The sequence below is a fragment of the Melopsittacus undulatus genome, chromosome 1 (genome assembly GCF_012275295.1).
Source record: "Melopsittacus undulatus isolate bMelUnd1 chromosome 1, bMelUnd1.mat.Z, whole genome shotgun sequence".
In the NCBI taxonomy this organism is placed as follows: Eukaryota; Metazoa; Chordata; class Aves; order Psittaciformes; family Psittaculidae; genus Melopsittacus; species Melopsittacus undulatus.
In genome coordinates this window covers 117815449-117839085 of record NC_047527.1, presented here as the reverse complement: position 1 = coordinate 117839085, position 23637 = coordinate 117815449, and the positions used below count along the sequence as shown (strand labels likewise).

The following is a 23637-nucleotide window of genomic DNA, read 5'->3' as shown; positions in this document are numbered from 1 at the left end:
TTTATAATTCAAAACTAAAGAAATCTGGGAAGGTCTCAACAAGTCTTTCACATTCAGCAATCTTAATTCTTTCAAATTCAGCATTGCAAAATCCTGCTATTGAAACTGGAGGCAAAGGTTCTTACTTTACATGCATACACAAATTTCAGTATATAGTCTATATATGCTGATCAATGTTTACAGGATTTACTTATTCTGCAAAAAGAAAATGCTTTTTTACTGAGGTAAAGATTCCAACATGTACTTACAATAAAAGTCTAATCCCTTTTGTTAATAAGTCATTATTTTAACAACATTTAGACTAAAAAGACTGTAATTTATAGTATGAGCTTTCATGATTCTGAACAGGATATCTCACCTACTACTGATGAAATCAAAATTACTTTAAATCTTCTTTGGACACATTGTGGTTAATGGCAAGGAGTGACCAATGAAAGTAGACAAGTACTAGACAGGAATTCCATCTAGCGTAAGCCTTACAGAGGACGTACTAGTAAACTGTGGCAGAAGGGACATTTAAGAACAGTAGAAAACATATGGTATCAAAACCATATTTACAGCAAATATAAGTAAACAACCTAACTACTGAGAAACAGAATTGTATAAATTGTTTTGTGAGCAAATGCAAAAACACTTCTGATAGTATAAAGGCAAATAAAGGAAGTATCACTAACCCTAATCCCACCAAACAATTATGTGTGAAAAAAGACATTTTCCAGATAAAGCCTTTAAAAACTGGAAATTGATGAGTAAGAGGAAAACCAAAACAGACAGAGATGTCAGTTTATGTTTTTGAATTGTACTTACTTTTCTGTCTGATTTCAGTGCTATTGTCAGTTCCAGCAGTACTAAGAAAAGAGAATACTGTTCAAACTGGAACTGAAACAGAACTTTCAAGTACATCTAATTTAAAAAAATTAGATTACTAAATCTTTGAGCAGTGTATTAAGGCAGTTCTCATTAGCATGCTTCCCCAGTTTCAATTTTTCTGATTTTAGCTGGTGATGCTTTCTAACCAGTGAAGAGTCAATATTCTTAGTTGTTTGAAAGGTGATTTGCAACATTTCAGATGGTATTATGCATTGTTTTCTGTCTTTTGATATATAATCACAACTGTAGCCCCTTCTGTTGCAAATGTTTGATTTTAAAATTGTCACTTGTCAGCCAGTCCAATAGGCTATTTCAGAACCAATACAGTTTATGCATGGGAAGTTTGATGTTGAAACAATATTTATTTACATTCCCAGAGTGAGATGGTTTAATATATTCATGCTGCTATAAAAGACATGCTACAAAGCCTAATCGTATTTTGTGTATATACTATGTGTACAGAGAATCTTGCTTGTATTAAAATAAAAGAGAAATGAGGTTCTAAGTATCAATTTATAAAACAGTTCTTTGTAAAATGTTACAGTGTTTCATGAAGAAACGTTCATTTAATGAAACATTGCCTATTGGTAAACCTCCATAGAAACAACCTTTTCTAAGATTCACAATAATAGTTCCCATCTGGCTTTTTTTTGTTTGCATTTCATAAAGTAGCTCACTTCACCTCCCAGAGAAACCCTTTCCTACACCTGCTGCACTAGATAAGCTACTCGCATGGGGCAGACAACAGTGTGAGTGAACATACTTGTCATTCATGCACTGACCTCCTGTAAATTCAAAAGCAAATGGAGACTTAAAAATGATGCTGCCCTTCCCCCAGACATGATTTTCTTTCTGCAACCTGTGGCTCTTTCCCAGCAGAACAGCTGGCAGATTTTATGGCTGCCATAGCAACCCTGCCGTCAGCGCGTTGGCTTGGCAACGTTGCAGCAGTGAGAAACACACTTCATGTCTCGACTGTCCATAGACGCACAGAGGTATATTTTCAGGTGGCATTCTTAAATGCTTATTTACTGTTTGATTTAATAAACTTCGCAATAAAAAATCCTATACAGTCCTTATTTGCCAGTGAAATCAGATCATCTTCCCTGAAATCTTGCAAAGAATTAATATCCATTCCTTGCAATGTCACAGCAGATGGATCAAATCTCTGCAGCAGCTTCAACTGATCAAGCGGCAGTCCAGCTCCCCTCATGCCTTCTCCTCCAATGTGAGGTTCCTTTTTAAGTAACAAAGAAGAGCAAGTTATTGCATCAGTAAAGTTCGTAAGTGCCCTAAATGTATCCTGGTAAGTATATGCAGAGCTGTCTGTTCACATGGACAAGCTGGGTGTGTATCATTCATACCAGAGGAGGATTTAGAAGTAATGTGGCTCTTCTTTTCTTGCCTTCAGCTGGCCAGTATGTATAAAAGCATACATACAAGGTCCAAATTACTTTGAGGAGGTCGTGGTGCACCTTACTCACTTTAGTCCAGTAATTAAATACACTTACTGAGGATTGGTATACGGTTTAAATCAATACATTACTCAGGACAGAAACATCACAAGAAGGTTGTTATCACCAGACAATAAGGTCTAAAGATTTTAGGTTACTACTTTTAAATGATGCAGAGTTTCTGTGTACTGACTGATAGCTACGCATTAAGTCAAAAATAGTTACCCCTTAGCCAGTTACCAATATACTCAGTAACAGTAGGAGAAATAACTGGATTCTTCACATTAAAAATTCAACAGGAGACTGAAAGCCCCATACCAAAATACTCTGCCACCTGAAGAGGTAGTATTTATTTTGGAAGATGAAGCAGCAGAAAAATGTGAACTTCAGATTTTTTTTCCTGTAATTAATGGGTAAATGGGACTACTGTTACATGTGTAGGTATATGAGGGTAGAGAAAGACAAATTAACATCTTCACTATCTGAATTCAGGAAATAACATTTGGCATCAAAATCCTGGAGAAGAGAAGGGCTTAAAATCACTGCCCTTTTCTCAGTATTTCTTGTGAATAGCCTTGACTGCTTCTTGGGATAAATATACCAATTCCTGGGAAAAACCTGATTCTTAAGTAACTGGATTATTCTTTCCATGCATTCAGTAAGAAGATACAACAAAATGTGCAAAAGCTGGCACTGCAATATCAAAAATAAGTTTCCTTTGTAAAACTAGTGTAGTCTATCATGCAGCCTACCACAAAGCACTTTTTTTGAGCCATTACACTTTGCTAACAGGAGCTCACCCAGTCAGCACATGATACGAGTTAGTTGCTTAACCATGTACTGTATGCTGTAAAGCTGGGCAGCCAAGCATGTGCAGCCTGATTCTTCCCTTCCTTTCCCTCAGCAGGATTTCAGTGCTTTCCAGGTAAGAGACAAAAAGAAGTGTCCATTGCAAATTGAGAAAAAACAACATACAAAGGCAGACAAGGATGGCAACTCATAGTGGATGGAAAGGTAGAAGTCTAGGGAAAACAGTACTACATCGGGTCAAGCAACTTGCTCAAAGACAGACCAGTTTTCTCCTCTACTTTTTCATTTTTCCTTCCAGTTAATTTACTGCATTTATGTGGATACACAGTATCTATCTGTCGTGTGAGCCCCTAAGAGGAAGGAAGCCTGCACAGACAACGGATCAACTGCCATGCAGTAACCTCCACCTACGAGATCAACACCCAAGGCTCTATCCTCCTTTCCTTACTCAATATGATTCCAGGACATGTTGCTGATTTGAGAAAATGGGAGACACTTAATTGGTTATATAAGGAGGCTTTCACTGAGAGTCTAGAAGAATATGAGAAACACATAAACGAACATAAGGTAAGTCAACTCTAGAGTGCAGTTCCTGTTCATTGGAAAAGATCACCTGACTTTACCAGGGAACAGGCTGTAAGATACTATAAACTGTCTGTGGGTAAATAATTCAGTTTAATCTCATTTAAAATATACTATACAGAAAGCTTAATTTTTACAGGTAAGGCATTTGTGTGTGAAAATTAGAGCTTTATTCAAAACTGGTATTACTGGTGTGAGGAAGCTTATTAAGCAAGAATTAATCTTGCATTTGAGTTAACAGGCCTTCTGTTTTGCTTTATTGATCTATCAAGGACAATTTTTATGCTGTTAGGTAAATGTATAATCTCAGTTGAAACAGCAGGAACTAAAAAATTCCTAGTAAATGGATGGTGAGAAAGCAGGCAGAAAAACTGACATACAAGTTTTTAAGAAAAGTTTCAGTTCATTAAATGTTTACCAGTCTTCATACAATTTTTCATTGTACACCCGTCGTATGTAGTTTTTAAATTTCAGTTAAAAGATGCATCTAAACTTCTTAAGACAGATGCAAGTCATCACAGAATATGTAAGTTAGCTAAACAGGTTAGACTTTTCCTCAAACTATGATGATAAACAACTAACGCACCCAACTCACCACATCAACAAAGAGGAAGATTGACGCGTATGGCCTGATGATAAATTCTTTCAAAGTAGTAGTAAAGGCAACATTTTGTAATGTATTTAATATAGATAAAAGATTCTACTATCTCCCTATATATTACCTCCGCCTAGACTTACTTATTAATGGTAGACAATAACGCCAAAAACAACAAGGTACATTCTTGGGACAGTGAGCCTGAAATAAATTTGTTCCCTCATTCCTTTATATAATGCAAAAATAGCTCCCATACATATTAAATCCTCCTTCCTCAAAACACAAGTTTCTTTCCATTTATCTCCCATCCTTTAGGCAAGTCTTCACTACTTCAGCAACATTAATAAAAAATTTTTCACCTCTTCTGTGAATGTGCAAAAAAAGGGAACAAAATATATGCATTAAAGAACAACTGCCAGAGAATTTTTTACCCTGTCTGAACTATCTTTTGTCCCTTTTGTGTTTTAAATGACTTGTACAAATCAAAACAACCATGGCACACAGTAGGAAACTACTTAACGATCCCTAAATGAAGCTAAATTAAACATGAAAATAGATCTGAAAGAGCCTCAGAAATGTTTGTGTTATTTCTATCCACAGCAGTTAAAATTGTCTTCAGAGAAAAAGATTTACTGATAGTAATTTAGCGTGTATCTTTACAGTGCCAAAACAAGCTCACTGGATTGTGTGAAATACCCTGAAAATACTATTACCTGTGGCTGAAGCTGGAGGCATGGAAAAGTTTTCAGGGCCCAAGCAACTTGCTCCTCATTTTCAGAGAGTGTAATTGTACATGTACTATATACTAAAACACCTCCTGGTTTCAGCAATTCCACTGCCTGCAGGAAGAAATAAACAATAGTTCAGCTTATTTTTAAATGCAACAACTTTCATATTAAGCAACACTAACCAAGAAACCATTAAGCTATAATATGAAAACTTAGCACTTAATTTTTAAACTCAAATCTTTCTGTCTGAGATAGGCATTAGGATATTAATTCTTCTCAGGAAATGCAGTAAAGGATCCCACAAATTACAAAGATTCTTCTTTCCAAATCAGCATTATAGCTCATGCAGTTTATTAATGCAATTGTGATGATTCATCTTGTAAGATTTGTTATTTGTATAGCTCTGCATATCCCAGACAAATTAGTTCTGTTTTCATCACCTGCTGCCAACCATGTATACACAGTATTTTTATCAATGATATTAGATGTCAACTGTTTTCACATATTTGGCATGGAAGCCATAGATATGCTGCTTTTCAAGCCATGCTTCCCTTTGAATACATATTATTCAGCTTTAGACAAGCTTCATGAAATCTTGTCTTTAAGAATCAGCCCAAGCACATCTCTACTAGCATGAAAAATACGTCCTCCTGGCTTTTTACTCCACCTCATATCTCATACGGTACCTCACAGCACCACTGCACGTGAGTTCTTACAAGAGTCTGTGCTGCTGCAGACAGAAGACTTTAACCTGCTCCATGACTTACTAGAAATTAAAAGTGATGAAACTGAAGGAATGTAAAAAAATAAATAAAAAATCACAGAATAACAGGTTGGAAAAAAACTTCAAATATCATCTGGTCCAACCTTTCTTGGCAAAGCATGACCTAGACTAGATGGCCCAGCAGCCTGCCCAGCTGAACCTTTAAAGTCCAACACTGGGGAGTCCACCACTTGCCTAACAGGATTATTCCAATGGCTGACTGTGTTCAATCAGAATCTCCCCAGGAATAACCTGTACCTAAAACCCTTCACCTTTCCATGTTAATCCTTGTAAAAAGGGCATCTCCAACTCCTTTGAAGTCACCCTGTAAATTCCACAACACGGTGATCAGGTCTCCCCTGAGCATCCTTTTCTCAAGGCTGAAAAAACACGGTTCTCTCAGCTTTTCCTCATGGAGTAACTTTCCCAATCCTTTGATCATCTTTGCAGCCCTTCTTTAGATTCTTTCCAGCCTGTGCACATCTTTTTTGCATAGCAGGGCCCAAAACTGAATACAGTATTCCAGGTGTGGCCTGACAAGTGCTGAGTAGAGTGGGGGAATGACTTTATCTCTGCTGATGATACTCTTGTTGATATAATCCAGCATCTTGTTGGCTTTCTGTGCTGCAGCAGCACACTGTTCACTCATACTGAGCTTGTTGTCCACCAGGACCCCCAGGTACCTTTTCTACAGAGCTGCTCCCAGCCAGGCAGATCCCAGCTCTTGGATTGTTTTCCTAGGTGCAAGACCTTATACTTGTCCTTGCTGAACATAGTAAGTTTCTTGTTAACTCACTCTTCCAACCTATTCACTTCATCCTGCACAGTGGTTCTCCCTTCTGAAGTGCCCACTTCCCTGTGAATACAAAGGTTTTTATTTACTATAACTTACATATACCTTTCCCATGCTCCAGTGAGTTGATTTCGCCTGGCAGATATGGTGGAGCTGAGACGTTAACTGGATCCTAACACTTCTTTACTTAAACGTTGAAAAGGCAAGGGAAATGAGGTACCATTTTTCAGTACGAAATTTTATGTTGCAAAAGCATTTATGGTCAATTTAGCTCATCTACTCAGTGATTAATACATACCACCGTGAAAAGCTTGCGCTGTAGTGGTTTGTAAGAGGTCACTTCCTTTAAAGTTGAGGTATAAGCCATGTTTGGTCTCTGCCCCATCCCACTACATGGAGCATCAAGGAGAATTCTGTCAAATGACTCTGGTAAGAATGGAGGCCCTTCTGTAAAAAAGCAGTAATGTGAATTGTAGCTGGTTTTTACTTTGAGACTTCACCATAGATAAGGACAAGGTGTTACTGTATCTATAGAACATTTACGCTATAGACAACAGTGTCTCTCAGCTGGGGAGAAGTCTCAGCATTGCTTGTGGTAGATATCATCTTCCAGAAAACCAGAAAGTGTTAGTTCTGTGAGCTCAAACAATACATGAGCTCTTTAGGCAGTAAGATTTTTTTAACCTTAACTTAATAATTCAAAAGCAAAATGTAAAAAAGATCAAACAAAATGTTGAAATATGATTGGCCAGAGGTGCTGGCTACAGAGTTGTACATACAGGCTGCAATGAACCACAGTCAGCTCCTAACGGAACCAAGTGTGCAAATCTTCACTCGGAGAAGTCTGCAATTAAGGCAGCTAATAATAATAAGAATAATACTGCTATAGAATAACTATTTCTTGCAATGCATATATTTCTGTAGAAATAAAGCACTTCAAAGTAACATGAAATATTACATGTTCTGATGTGTGACATGTGCAGAACTATTCAGTAAACAAGGACTGTGAAGACAAGAACAATTTTTGAATATCAGCTGGATTGATAAGGGAAAATATAACTTCTGTTTGCAGAGCCTATCCTTTAGTCTGAATCCCACTGACTCAACAGCCCAAAAGTTTCTATTGCCTTAGGGCTACAGAGACACTTCAGCTCAGCATCACCAAGACAAAAATGGCTCCATATGTATATCTGTGAGTTTCTAATGAGGAAGAGAGAAATACGTATGTGCTTTACCTGCCTTCTTCCTTCTGTTCCTCAAACATTCAAGCTAGGTTACAAGTGAAAACCAGTGAGTGACTTCACACTACTGCTACCTAGCTTGTTCTAGCACTACAAAATGAGTCTGTCTATCTACATCTGACCCATTACTAAAACATTCAAAATATGCCATGTCTTACTTGCAGGGATGTACAGAAAAGCCTTCATAATCTCTAAGTAATACAGCTAGCTCTTGTTCATCTGTGTGCTACATACCACCTACAATATTTTATGTTCATAGAAAGACTTTAAGAAAGTACCTTTATTCCTCCAAAGCAGAAGTAACAGTAAGGCACAGAAACAGTGAAGGTGAATTACGCAACCTGATTCCTATTTAGGCTAACCAGTGACTGGGATAATATACAGTGAGAAAGAACAGCATACTTTGCACAACAAACTAAAAATAATCAAGACAGAAGATACCATTTAAATAATTCCATCATGGGAACAGAACTAGTATCATAAATACAGCACTCCAGAAAAGCAAATTAAATGAACTTAAAATAATACACTGTACTTCTATAGAACTTTCCCTTGAGCAGCTGAACAAACACCAATGAACTAAACCTTGCAGCACTCCTGGGAGTTAGGTATTAATAACCCATTTTACAAAAGAGAATTCTAAGGCAGAAAAGCCAAGCAATTCTGCAAAACATTTTTTTTCTCTCAGAGTAAGTCAATCATTTCGGAGCATGGGGTTAAACATTACCATGAAAGAAGGCTTAAAGCTTCTTCAGTCTTTGATATTATCTGAGAAAGAAATACACTTCCTTTGAGCATATTAGGTTGTGATAAGGACAGATAGTTTAAGGTTTGTATTTGCTTCATGGGGAAGCTGATCATCACAAAAGACTAGAAAATAAATGTATTCACAGTGCTAAAGCAACTTCGGTATCTGCCAAGATTTCGAGGACTTGCAGACCTGTGGCAGTTTTAATACTATTAGTGCAAAACCTTACTATTTTCTTCGAAAAGCTACTACCCAAGTTACTTTACCTTCATCCTCTCTCTTCTCAACTGAGAGTGCCTTTGTTCCATCATAGCAAAAAGCCTTAATACAATTCAACTGCAGCAATTCAGCATTCTGCTTAATTTTTTTGACCTTGTTAGCTATCTTGTCCAGGGCTATTACTTCACCCTGAAAAAAAACAGATGAATTCTTCATAAAATGCATAGGGATTAAACAGATGTGAAGTTCCTGACTTCCTCCCCCTGCCATAAGCAGTGTAACAAATGAAGCTTAGTTTTCCCTACAGAATGTTGTTATTCTTAAATCCACACTCCCATAGTCCTTGTTCACCCATATCTTCCATTATACCCTCATCAGGTTAGATACTAGTTTGAAGCTCTGTGCATTCTGACTGGCACTAGATGCTTGGCATAGTCACTCCCTAAGGGACCCTATATTGTGTCTAATGGTAAGTGGGTTTTTTTGCTTGTTTCTTTTTGTTTGTTTTGTATTATTTTGCTGGGAAACAGGAGAAAATGCAATCATTTAAAAGGGGGTAGAAATCTCAAATGCATGGTAAAATAGGTCAACAGATTTTAAATTTGCATGAAGATGGTAGGAAACATGATTACATCCAGCTCACTCCTGAGTAAATGAAGCCCGCATCCATTCCTCTGACTTGCTCAGGCTCACTATACTGTTAGATTTGCACTAGTTGTTACCCAAGTTACTTTGGGAAATACAGGAAATACTAGAACAAATTTTAGATGTGAGGGGAGAGGAATCGCAACTACGCATTATTCATTTTATGTAAGAGTAAGATTTTTCTTTTCCTCTCCCAAGATAAATCAAAACAGACACACACCACTATCTCCTAGATGAAATCTGTAAGCACAAAGAAAAGTAAAAAGTAGCATCAGTAAAATCCAGAACAGAAATACCATCTTCAAGAAAACCCCGAAAGCCAAAATCTTCTACTAGATTTGCTATAGCAAATAGAACCTGATAAGAAAACATGACAACTTTTTTCTATTTGGTGATGGCTCTCTAGAGGCTTATGGAAGGGTAACACAACTAAGATAGACAGTGTAATAACTTTTATTTTAGTTATTAAACTGTTCTTAACCCATGGGCCTTTATCTTTTTTTCCAACTCTCTTCCCCACCCCACTGGGGAGATGGAGAGGAGTGAGCATGAGGGTGTGTAGTACTTAATTACCAGCTGGTTTTAAACCATGTGCTGCTGCTTCTCACCTATCACTGTTCAACCTATTGTGTATTCACACAATGCTTCAAAGTTAGATCTGTTGCTAAAAGAGTGAATTTGCTACACATGCACTGTACTGTGGATAGAAATAGATAACTCCTTTTCCTGAGAGACTCTCAGAAAAAAAAGAACAAACTGGAACACAAAAGTCTTCTCTTACCTGATCATGCATTAATGCTGCAAGATGAGTTGTTTTTCCTCCAGGTGCAGCACACATATCCAAAATTCTCTCTCCTGGCTGAGGGTTTAAAATATGGCTCACAACCACAGAAGGCAAGTTCTATCAAAAAGCCCCAAAACAACAAATAAGGGAGAATTCAAACCTTATGTCCTGTATCAAGTTTTGTATTAAGGAATGACAGACTTGTTGAAACAAAAATTCATTCAGCAGTGAAGATACCTATGATATTGCTGTCAGATCCCTAGAGAAAATGAACTACATAAAAGAGACAGTATGGGTCAGAAATCTCCAATGGCTCTTTTTTTATTTAAAGGTTTATATGAAGATCTATGACTGAAGTTTAAGGGTTCATGACTATGGAGACTACAGTCCTAAAAGTCAAAATAAGCTGACACTATCACAGACACTGAGCAGCTCTGTATATTACAGTTATTTTCCACTGATGTTTACTGAAACATTTACTATATGAACATACTGGTGTAGTATAGTAACAAGCAGTAAGATCAATAGGCAGGAGTTTAAACTTGATGAATTAAGGTACCAAGAAGCTGAACTGCACTATTAATGGTATAAACATAACAGATGCATTGAAGAGAAATAATATGCAGTAACTGTTCACAGTATTGCATCTTACACAATATAGCAGTACTCTGAAAGATTCTCTTCTACCGTGGTTCAACATAAAGATATAAAAACCTTTTAAAGTTGTCTTTACTATGTATTGTCTTTGTTTAGCACAGTTTCAAGTTCCATGCCAGTGTTCAAAAAAATTCACAATAATTCACCTCACACATGGCAAATTCAAGTCAAAAAAGCTGGAACAAAGGGTTGTGAACAGTGACACAAATTCCAGCTGGTGGCCAGTCAATAGTGGTAACTGAAAGTTACTAAAAGTATCTGTGCAAAAAGAATTTTAAGTTTTTGAGTGAGTATTAAGTCACTTTGAAGTCCCTTACTATGTCTCAGATGCAGTATGTTTAAACTCACAGTTACTGACTTCATTCTAAATGGTTTGTTTTCTTTAAAGCCAAAGAGTGAATTAGGTGCCACATTTATAAAGTATTACCGTGTACTTCTCTAAGTATTACTGTGTACTTAGAAAATATTCATCATTCTGCAAATAGTACAGACTTTACTTTTTTTAATAAACATACCTGTAAAAACAATTGACTAGGGAGCACGCTGTCAAAAGAAGGACTAAGGTAGACTGGCTCTACCATTCGTATGCCCAGCCCACTGAAAAACATGAAAAGAAAAAATCAGCTACTCTGACTTATTATTTATAACAGTATTCAATTAAAATCATTATGCTTACAAATAGAAACTTGGAACAATAATCTCACAAAAATGAAAATATATATAAATCAACTAAGAAAAATTACATCATTAAGTTGGGTAAACCAGAACAAAAAAGGCACTATGTTATAAATTGGAAATAGCTGTAAAAGCAAATTTTTATATTTTGTACACAAGACAAACTGAGATCTAATCCAAGCCTTGATAATGTAAAGAAATTGATTAAACCAGACTGTGTTAATTTCAAGCTGTAACTGCTTTTGGCTAGCCATGTATGCACTAGGGAACTGGTATATGATTTCTCATTTAGGTCTTCCTCCATTTTCCTAGATTGGTCTGAGATTTCAGATTTCAATTACTAAAGACATGCTATTTCGAAAACCTTACAGGAATATTGATTTGCCTGCAACACAAAGGTTTGAACTTAGAAGGCACTTAGAAATTTTAGATACGGTTGAAGTTCTGACAGAGATTTCATTAAGACAAAAAGAAAATGGCCAACAAGATAAACAAGGAGAAAACAAACTTGCAGACACCACATTTTTGTGTTACATGCTGCCACTCCCTGTCATCAACTCAACAGGTACATCCTACCACTACTTCTACTATATTTGAGCTCTAAGGTATCAGAAATTCTCTGACAGTGTAATTTCTATTTTTTTTTTTTACTAGACCATTTGTAGTTTGTTCTCAGGATGTGAAGTCTTGGCCATTAATTTAATGTCCATACTCTTCTACCTTGCTTTTTATATGTATTTTAGTATAGCATACCTTAGTATTTTAGATGACAAGAGAACAAACCATATGCTTTGGCAACAAAAAAGAAAAGCGAGTAATCTTGAAATAGGCAACTACCTTGGCAAATGTTTGTTGGTTTGTTTGTTTTTAAGATATCTGACCTTATGTTCTGTCCCCTGCTCCACCAAAAAGAGGCTTTACAAATATCTTCAGGAGATGAGAGAAAATGGCAAGGCTGCACTTCTGTTCCTTCCAAATAGGAAATTGTTCTGTTGATACAGAACAATTTACTGAAATGCAATTTTTCCATAGTGAGAATGTTTGTCACTTCTGGTTGTTTTACATTATTGAAGTCATATCCTACATAAATTCTGAACAGGCTCTCATTTCTCTTCTCCTGCCTCTCAAGTGAACTGGCATCTGGTACTACCCTGAAACTAAATGTTGAGTGTTCGAATATTTTAGTACTTTTCAGTACTTTTGTAGTACTTTAATTAGAATTGCCATCACACTACTGCTTCCTTATTTGTGAAGTTACAGAAGACAGCAGGAGGCACAATTCTATTATATTCCCAGAAACTAACACTTCCTAAAAAATACTGGAAATCCCAACATGTAACACAGGTCTCAGTGAAAGTCACCTTGTGTTTTATGCAGGGTACCATGCATTTCAAAATGTCTTATCTTCCTTCCCTTTGCAAAGTTATAGGTGTAGATTGCAGTTACTATGGACTTACTTTAATGGGCCCTTTGAACTAAAGATTTCACTGCGACTCAGTTCGGAAATCCCATTTCCAAGGAAAACTTTGACTCCATCAAATTCTTTGGCTCCTTTTTTACACTTCCCTTCAATATCTGAATACACAGATACCAGATCTCCAGCTTTCAGAACTGCACAAAGAAAAGAAATTTTGAAATTAATGTTATACTTGACAAGACAGTAGTGAACAAATAATTCAGGTTTTTCAGTAGAATAAGTACTTCAACTCATAGCAAACTTTAAACTTTCTTAATGTTATCAAACAAAAAGACTAACTGGTATTAAGACCTGAAAGGGTACATGGTGAACAATGGCTACAAAATGACCAGAGCTATTGAGACACACAAGGTTACAAATCAGACCATGTGTCTTAGAATCATAGAATAGTTAGGGTTGGAAAGGACCTTAAGATCATCTAGTTCCAACCCCTCTGCCATGGGCACGGACACCTCACACTAAAGCATACCACGCAAGGCTTTGTCCAGCCTGGCCTTGAACACTGCCAGGGATGGAGCATTCACAACCTCCCTGGGCAACCCATTCCAGTGCCTCACCACCACCACTAACAGTAAAGAATTTCTTCACTATATCCAATCTAAACCTCCCCTCTTTAAGTTTTAACCCGTTACCCCTTGTCCTGTCACTACAGTCCCTAATGAATAGTCTTGTTCTTAAAGAGGCCAGACAAATCTTCAGGGGTTTTTTTATCACTACATGGTCACCTATAAGTTCTAAGCACACTCTTCAGAATCCAGCCCTTTGTGTATGCTCCAAGCCTGCAAGCATCAAATACACTTACTGTACAAAGGCAGTAATACTAAATTTGTCCAATGATCTCCCAATAGCTAGGTACAACCTAGCTATCACTGCTTTTTCTGCAACTACTGCTTTGATACAAATTATTAGATATTCTTGTTGAAATAGTTTTTTTCTGGTGGTGCTCTCTTCACTCTAAGGCAACTGCTGTTCTCAATAATCCTCTAAAAGAGTTTTACATCTGGAATTAAATCCTTCAGAACAGTAAAGTATGTAAATATACACCAAATTTTAAAAGTTGCCTAGGGACTTTAACAAACTTTCTGAGCTAGAAGAAAAATAGATGGAAAAGAAAGATGGTTTTAGGAGATATTTTTATAATAGTAAGCAAGCTCTATGCACTGACTGGCTGAAAAAAAAAAAGCTTAAAAATAAAGGTCTCCACTGTCAGCAATAAACAATTTTTAAAAATTGTATTTCTGACGTGTCAGACTAGCTGAAGCAACAAGAAGATATGACAAGTAAGACTAAAGGCAGTTCAGTTTCCCAACAACTCTCTGAATTGTACAACAACCTACTGTTATGGTCTGCTTAAACTTCACTGAACAAAACTTGCAGCAATTTAACTCTTCCATTAAGCGTTTTTGCCAGTGACTTTTTGCAGTATTCAAGCATACAGGATTTTATTTCACTCTCTTCTGACAATCGTGTTTTTGAAATGCATTAATATTGTGTATGGCTCTCAAGCTTTTTGTAGCTTATATTGGCATTCTATAAACATAAAGCTTAGAGTCTGATTAGTTAAATTAAACTCAAAGCCCTCTGCTAATTAGTTTACCCTCATTTGGGTTTCAAGTTCAGTGATTAAGTATGTGTTTTTGCTGTACTCTTTTTTTCCCTATTTAGACCATCTGTGCTTAATACAGCCTTATTATATTTGGTCTTAAGCATGTAGGATGCCCTTTTATTTGATTTTCCTATCTGCAATTCCCCTGAAGTGTTCCTAAAGTTTTATAGTATCTTTTATTTTTTCTGAATTGATGTTGCATGCGTAATTACATGCAGCAATTTTGATAAATCACTAGTTGACTCAAATGGGGATTTGAATATTTATGAGGTTGTCTAAATAAGCAGTTTCAACAACTGCCATGGCAATACACTTATTTCATTATCATTTCCTAGAACGAAAAACATCCCTGTTCAGTGAATTAGACTTAAGCACATGCTTAAAACTTTTTGAAGGCTTTTTTCCTAAAAGGGAATGAAGTTAAGTGGCTAGATAAATGCTTTCCTGACTCACTTTGTTTAATAATAAGAACCATGATGACTGGTAGATCTCATCACAATAGAATAATGAGGTGAATCATCCAAAATTATACTGATTTCACATAAAGTTAATCTGACCTTTAAATAAAAAAGAAATAAACTGCTGAACGTTAAGCATGCATATGTAGATTTTTATATAGGCACATCAGGCACTGAAACAAAAATTTCTTAAGAATCTGCCATTAAAATTGAAAAATTTTCTCATCAATAGAAACTTTTTATTAGCTCTCTCACACATAAACAATAGCAAATGAATTGCCAATGGATTTTTTTAAAAATCGGTTTTTTAGATCTATAAGTTAGAATTTGACAGGATCATGAAGGCAAGTGTCTTTGTGACTGAATAAAGAAAATAATATATCTGGAAGTAGCATCTATGACATAATCAACATACATCTGGATGATAAATTGATGTATCTGTTGTGGCACTCCTTTTGTTCTTTTCTTTTTTACAAGACTGGCACGTGGCCAAATTCTGAGGGTTTATTTTACTGAACATTCACATTAAAAGTTTCAGTATTCAGTAGTAGAAAAAATCTCTTAAAAAGACATGTTTTACTTTCAACATGCTCCTTAAAATTATTTTCAAATGAGAAAAAGAAACTGAAATCCTTGACAACTAAAACTTCCACCAGAAATTACATATTGAAAAAGCAACTGTGAATAGGAAGAAAAGTGTCACTATTTATTGGAAACTGTCATCAAGCGGTGACATTTTTTCTGTCCTCTTTACAACTTAAATTGGTGTATTATAGAATTCTTACATCTTGAGGTAGATATGATTCCAGGGATATAAACGTGTGCTCCTCGAAGTACTGCATATCCACACTGGGCTCCAACAATGACTTCAGATGCATGTTTTTTTAAATCTCGCCTAAAAATACAAAATGCAGTTCAGTTTAACTAAAAAAAAAAACAACCAAAAACAAAACAAAAGAGAGAAAGCATACTTGAAAGAAAATATCCCACAAGTGAAATCTAGTTCATAAATACTGTTTTTGTCACAGTATGACAGAAATAATAGTTAACTATCCTGTATTACATTGAAAAGAATTATTTTAGTCCCAGTGGAATTAAAGGAAGGAGCCCAGAAGGAAACCAATCCTCAAAATAAAACATATTCTGGTACATTCTGCCACTATTATGAACCTGACACTACAATACAAATAAATTATACTGAGATGTAGAAATAATCCTCTATCCCTTCCTAGATCAGATGACTGTAAAGTGAATTTTTTGTTTTTAACAACTGCTAAATGTTTCTATAGTAATTTGTAGCCAGGTGCTAGGAACTCCACCAGTAAGAACTATGAACAAGCTATTTACTCAAACTTATTCAAATGTAAACATATTTGAATATAAATAAAACAGAATGTTCAGAGAAGGATGTTACAAAAGAGAATTAAATTGACAAAGAACAAATAAAAGAATTAAATGCTATTTTAGAGCCTACAGCATTTACAAACTGTTATGAATCTCTACCTAATCATGATATAAACTGAATCTTAAGCATGTTAGTCTTCATTATGAAAATACTTTAAATAAAAGGCCCATCAATGAATTCAACAAAATAGTCAAGAAATTCCATAGGGGCAGACACAAATGCATTATGAGAAATACCCAAACATATCTTAAGAATGAAGAACAAATAGTCACTTTGTAGGGGATAAAACTGATTGATGAAACCTTTCAGATTAATGATACAGTCTCCTTAAATTCTGCTTTAGACTTGATTCCTGTTGAAGAAAACCATGGCTGTATGTAGCTATAGTTCATATTCCACTGCAAAAGTTTAGTTCTTCTGTCTTCCACCTAGCTGGCTTTCCAGATAGGATGTTTTTAATGTTACATTTTCCATATGAAAGCTCTCAGCAATAAGGAGAGAACACTCTCTCTGTTTTCTTATATATTTTAAGAACTTAAACTCTCACCTGGTTAGGGTATGGACTGCCCACTAGGTCTTAATATAAACAAACTTGTGTTTCATTTACAGTGAGTTAGTTATCATAACTGTTTAGTAAGAAATCTGTGAGTGAAATATGAGTTATGAGAAGCCAAAAGACTGGAAAATTTCAAACCTGGGTCCAATAACAGGAATTAATAAGATGTCCTGGAGTTTCGGGTGCTCAAGAACTGGAACACATAGTCCTTTAAATTGCTGTTTCATTAAAAAACGTAATTATTAAGCAACACGAAAAAATCTAATACTTAATTACTTAATTAGACTGAAAACTATTTTTCCATTGAATTTATAGCTGTAGCATACAAAAAAGTCCCCCCAAAGTAATGAAACAGTTAAAGAGAGGCTGGGTAATAGCATGTAAGGAGACATGCCATGTTAAAAATACTGGTGTAAAAGACATTTAATATATTTAATAAACCGAGAAATAACAAGGCCACAAAGGGATTCACTGAGAAATTACTTCAGGGAGTGGAACAGTGTTATGACACTCATAACCCTATCACTTTAAAAAGATGATGTCTTCTCGCCTGAGCCTTCTAAAATATAAACTTAAAACATGCAAAACTATAAATTACTTTGCAATGTGTAAGTATTTTCTCTTAAGAAAACAATCCACGACCATACTCTTGTTAAAAACTGTTATGTGGCTTCCTTTTCTAATATAGCAACACTTCAAAATAAAGAGTTTGTAAAAACCCAGCCTTAATTATGCTTTCAGAAAAGCATTTTCCCTTGAAGCAAAATATCGTACTGCAATACCCATTTTCAGACTTCTACAATCAAGCTAAAATTAGCATTACTTATTACCATTCCAGCCAGCAGAATACTGTCAACTGCCTCTGCATCACAGAAATGCCTTGGCTCCTGTCATACAGTGACTCCCTGTACTCCCACTAATATTAATAATTTACTTAAAGAAGAACTGGATCTTTCTAGACAGAGTGAAGATACAGGATACAGTTTCAAAATAACCTACTTCTTAAGCACAATGGCTTACATATTCTCAGATAAAAAAAATGTTTAAGGTAAGTAAAAATCCAGGAAATCATATAAAGATTAAAAACAGATTAAAACCCAGAAAATATAACTGCAAGGCATCACTCTGGCTTCAGTTTCTAAAACATGCAGATTTTCTCACTTTCCTGAACAGCTTGTGCGATTAGACATACAGCCGTTCTCCTTTAATAGTGTTCCAAACATGCTGAACACTTCATACTGAACTATAGTTTCTATCTCTTTGTACCACCTTATCTAAACTTATAATGCCTTTAGAGTATTTACTACAGTAGTACCCCAATCCTACCTAAGGTTGGCTCTGCCATATGAAAAAGATTTGCTTGTCTTCCCCCTCTCTTACTGCTTTTCTTGAATGTATTAGATGATACTGCACGACAATACATTTAACATTTAATGCTGACAGGAAGTCAATATGATTGCATAATGTTAATAGTAGTGAACATGTATTAAGTTAAGGAATAGTTTCTACTAATGAAAAGCTCTCAGAATCAGGCAACAGAAGAAATACCCTGTTAATTTTGCTGTAACAAAGAAATTGCACAAACCTTCTGGATCTCTTCAAACAGCAATTTTTTCACATGTTTCACTGAGGCCAAGTGGGTATTAACTCTAACAGCTGAGAAAGCTGGTGGATGAGACAGATGACTTAAGAGAGATTGGTATTTACTCTCTGCCTCCTGTGTACCTAAAGCAGTGATAAGCTGAAAGTAAAAGAAGAGCTTTTATATTAAAGAGATTCACACAGCAGCCTCTTGCTCAGTAAAAAAAAAAAAAAAAAACAAAAAACAACAACCCAACAACTGAATAAACATTCTGCAGAAATGGAGAAATATGGTTGTCTGGTATGCAATAGTGAGGAATGTCTGTGTCTAGAGGCCTGATTCCAAAAACCTCATAAACTTCTTGAGAAGGACTTGCTGGAAAGAACGTAGCATTAGCAAGATCATTGTAAACAGGCTGCAGTAAGTACCTAAAGTAGCTGCCAGCGATCTCTGTGATACTGTAGTCTTAGCAAGATGGAAGAGTAGATTCAAAACTATGAATTAATAACTCTTACCCCAATATATAAAACTGCCATTTCTGCGTTCTCTGACATTAGGAATTCATAGACTGCCTATAGTATTTTCGGTTCTACACTACAGCAAGGCAGTATTTCCTGTCAACATTATGTGATTAATACGCAGTTAATTTTCTGCGATATTTCTTCAGTGGGGTCCAAACCTGAAGTCTCAGATTTATGCTAAATTGAGCTTAAACATTTTTATATTACTTTCAGCCAACAGGCATAAAGAATAATTCTGTATTTTAAAGAGAACTGTATATAAAAATCTGTGTCTAATGTGGAGATGAGACTTTATTTATTGCATTGAAGTCACACAACATATTAAATCAAAGGAATTTTAACAGTGGTCAATTAGGGAATATTTATTGATGTAATATCTATTTTACATACCTCGTTGTTTCTGAACACTTTGGTGAGATACTCTTCAACTTCACACTGGAAAAAGATTTTGGGGAAAAAAGACATCTTCCTTTTGGTTTTAAAATCTGCTGGTAAAAAAAAAAAATTAAGCAAAATATGTGCTTAGCGGTTTTTATCGTATTCTATAGTTTCATGAGTATAACATAAAATTACAAACTAAGCTGCAGTTTCTGATACTTGTGGTTTAATAATGCAATTTTACTGTTCTCAAAAATTCAAGTACTGCTCAGGATATGACCATAACACTACTGTTAACTGCATTTCAGAATATGTTCATTAACATGTTTAGCACTTGCAATCACCTTACAATGAGGCTACTGGTTTCATCGCTGTCACACCTTTCCCAGCCATACCTTCCCAGGCTACTCTATCAGTGTTTAAAATGTGAAGAAAGCATCAAAACCTCCAAATCCTGTCCTGTTAAATCTCCCCTCGATATCCTTATCCTTGGGGAGAACTTGATGTTTAGTCATAGAATTAATTCATAAAGGCTCCTCACAGAACTTAGCTTTGACTCTTCTAAGTCACTTCTTTGAAATTCTTATTATATTACATCATATCTGTTCGTTTTTACAGATAATCTTCTAATTTTTCACTATCAGATTTCTTTTTCTCAAGCTTAACTTAGATTTCCTCCATACTTAAAATTATCCAAATCTCATAATGAAGGGGCTGTGGACAATTATTTTTTATTCCATACGTACTTTAAAAAATAAAGAAAAACTATTAGTAAGTTTTCTCTTGAGTCTGTGTTTAATTCACAGTCAGAATAATGAAGCATTAATGCAAGAGATGCCCTGCTCATCCTCACTGAAAATTTTTAAGCTGTCTGGTGAAACATTGCATGTTTAAAAGGTACAGGAAATTTCCGGATGTTGTTTTAATTCCTTCTGCAAAGCCCAGCTATAAAGTCCCTATGGCAGTTCAGCCCTGATGCAGCTTTTATTCTTTCTAATTATTCTCTGTTTATTTTTCTCTGTAGGTAATAAAATAGTTATCTTCCCAAGTTGTATCTGCCCACCCCGTATTGCCTGTATATTGAAAAACCATATATACTTCAGTCTGAAATACGATTTCCTAGAAAAATAATAGCTTGTTTACACCAACGTAAGTGGAGGGAAAGTGAGAACACCCCTGTCACTGAGGTTTACTATATCCATAAGAAGGATAAATCAGAAACTTTGGTATTCATTCTATTTGAACAAGAGGCTATCTGTCACTTTCAACATACCTCCCCCCCAAAAAAAAGATATTTTTTTAATATTTCAGATCCAGTTGAAGTTTTAATGCTAGAAGAATGCTATCTTTTTATCTTTAGACTTAACTTTTGAGTTCAAACAAAGGCAACTTTCAGTTTTATGGATAGGAGTTTCTAGCTTGATTGCCAAGATTAGTAGCCTTTGAAAGAAAGAAACTGTAATGGAATGAATGGTGAACCCTAACAGTGACTTTGGTACTAACATTATGATGGTATATTATAGGAAATTAAATAGGTATTTTATGATAACCACAGAATCCCACAGTGATTGAGCAGATCTCACAATTACTTCTTCATGGAAAACCAACCAGTGACCTGACAATATATTGGCAACAGGACTTGTTTCTACCCAAAATGTGACAGAGTGCCACCATGAAACATGAGCCAGCAGGTGGTCAGAAACAAAAGCTCTTGATCAAAACCACTATTCACAAAGGACAGAATTGCAATTAAGTTCTCTAAATGCGTTACAAAAGGGCAGCTAGCTCCATGATACAAATTAACAAGACAACTATGTCAACAAATTATGCAGAATCTCTATCGCTTGAAATTTCATGCCAAAACAGAAACGCTGTAATGTGTTAGAAACCACTATCCTTCTAAACAGGATGGCAAGTATATTAGAATACCTGAAATTTAATGAGGGCCAACAAGAAAACAAGAATAAAACCAAGATTTCACTTCTCCCTGTATAGATGGGGTAGACATCACACATAAGCGTGATGCTTTTAACCACAGCTAACGAACACTTTCGAAGAAAAGCTGATGTGGGAGACTGTCTCGTGCCTCTTCAAATGCAAGAGTTGGACTTCAAACAGAACTAGCAGGAGGCAGCTTCAAAACCTGCACCACCTTGTTGTTGTTGGCTTTTTCCAGACCTGCTGTGCTGTACACCCCCAGGAAAGGCTTTTGACAGACTTCAGAAGAGAGCCCTTGAAGGAGCATCACTCCCTGTTCACCATCTCCGTACAGATTCCCCTGTGCCCCTGCTGGGAGCTGCTGCGGCGGATGCGATGCCGGACCAGGGCTTTGATCTAACTACATGCATGAAGCACTGCAAGCTGTCAAACGCAGCCAGCACCCAGCTATACCGAGCAAGATTTAACTTTCAAACTTCCTCCTTTCCCTATCCCTTCCCACACGAGGAAGAAGTTGGTTCGGTGCTGTGGGAAGCGGAATTTGGAGGCTCTCTCCTTCATTCCCCGTCAGCCCCGTTTCTGAACACACGTGGAGGAGGGGTTGGGGGAAGGTACTGCGCGGCACCTCAACCCAGGCTGCGCCGGAAACCGGCGCAGCTCAGCGGGACATTTCTCCATTGCCCCCTCAGCCCCGGCGGGCACTGAGGGAGTCACAGACCCGGCCCCTCACCGGGACGCTAACAGAAGAACGGAGCACACTGAGATCGGGTACGGCCCCATCCCGCCCTCCAGCGGCGGCACGCTGACCCCCACACGCCGCCAGCCCCACACCTACCGCCGCACACCGCGCCGATCCCTCCTCCTCCGGCGCAGCGGCAGGAAGTTCCGCCTCTGCCGCTGCAGGGTTTGCTCGAAGGCCGAGATGTTGTTGCTGGCTTGGTTGTTACTATGGCCACAGGCATGCCTCAGAGGGGCGGGAGTACTCCAGGGCACGGGGTCGACAGGGCCTGCCTGGTCCCTACCGGGGTGAGCAGCGTCCTCACAGCTCCTGCCGCTGGATCTCCCCTGTGGGCAGATCCAGCTTTGCCGCGGCTCCGTGGGTTGAGTCGTTGCAGTGTCTTTTTCCCTCTCTGAGGTATCGAGCTGGGCGTTCAGCCGCCCGCATCGCAGACGGCAGGTACCTGTGGCGGAGATACGTGTTCCTGCCTTATGGGGCAGCAGCGAGCTTGCGACGCTGCAGTAGTTCGGGTCGCAAGTTCAGTGTACAGCTGTGGTTCACAAGGAAACTCTTGACAAAGAGTTCCTGGCGGAGTTAGCGGGTTTGTTTAATTTGGGGGGTTTGTTTTTGCTTTTGTTGTTTTGGTTTTGTTTTTGGTGGGGTTTTTTTTGTGGGTTCTAGTTTTGGCTGGAATAGGGTTAATTTTCTCCCTAACTGCTGGTGCAACGTTGTGTTTTGGCTTCAGTCCGAGAACAATGCAGATAACACACCGATGTAACTAAGTAGCGCTTATCTTAATCAGGACATTCAGTCCCTCATGCTCTGTCAGTGAGGAGGGGTACAAGAAACTGGCAGGAAGCAGAGACAGGACACCTGACCCATATTAGTCAAGGGGGTATTTTCCCTACCGTGCCCAGTACGTAAATGGGGAATTCACCTGCAAGGCCGTATCACTGCTCCAGTCAGGCTGGGGGTCAGTCGATGGATGGTGAGCAACTGTGTTGTGCATCACTTGTGTTTATTGCTAGGTTGTTTTTGGTTTTTTTCTCTTTTGATTCTATATTCTCTCCCCTTGTTTTTTCCCTTATTATTACTAATAGTATTATATTGCACTTTAGTTATTAAACTGTTCTTATCTCAACCCCTGATGTATAGATTCTTTCAATTCTCCTCCCGGCCGGGGACAGTAAGGGGAAAGAGGTGTGAGTGAACGGCAGCGTGGTGGTGAGTTACCGGCACATGTTACCGTACTGAGTTATAACGACATGTCGATTTTGTTGTTTTGGGGGTTTGGTTGGTATCCCCCCACTCCCAGCATGAGCAAGCTTAAACGTTCCTGCGTCTATTAAGGCAGGCTATTTCCACCCCTCCGATGTGTTAAGCGCTCCAGTACAGCACTGAAAAACACACCGGTATTTTTAAATGCTTTGCAGG

The 23637-nt window shown here is 37.2% G+C and overlaps 1 protein-coding gene across 1 annotated transcript; it reads right to left on the bottom strand.

Annotated features, from left to right (window-relative positions):
* NSUN6 (NOP2/Sun RNA methyltransferase 6) lies at positions 1 to 19649 on the bottom strand. Its single transcript, XM_034066398.1, has 11 exons — positions 19560 to 19649; positions 18652 to 18807; positions 17205 to 17284; positions 15891 to 16000; positions 13022 to 13175; positions 11405 to 11486; positions 10230 to 10349; positions 8851 to 8992; positions 6894 to 7045; positions 5025 to 5150; positions 1 to 2107 (listed from the first exon to the last, which is right to left on the bottom strand). Exons 1-11 carry the CDS (start codon positions 19632 to 19634, stop codon positions 1895 to 1897), a joined length of 1410 nt encoding a protein of 469 aa, XP_033922289.1. The 5' UTR covers positions 19635 to 19649; the 3' UTR covers positions 1 to 1894.
* Between the last annotated feature and the right edge of the window lie 3988 nt (positions 19650 to 23637).

Coding starts and splice junctions, on each gene's coding strand:
- NSUN6 (XM_034066398.1), bottom strand. CDS start 19,634: ATGTCTTTTTTCCCCAAAATCTTTTTCCAGTGTGAAGTTGAAGAGTAT. Junction 16,001..17,204: donor ATTCCTGTTATTGGACCCAG/GTTTGAAATTTT, acceptor TTGTATTTTTAG/GCGAGATTTAAAAAAACATG. Junction 5,151..6,893: donor AGCGCAAGCTTTTCACGGTG/GTATGTATTAAT, acceptor TTCTTCCTGCAG/GCAGTGGAATTGCTGAAACC.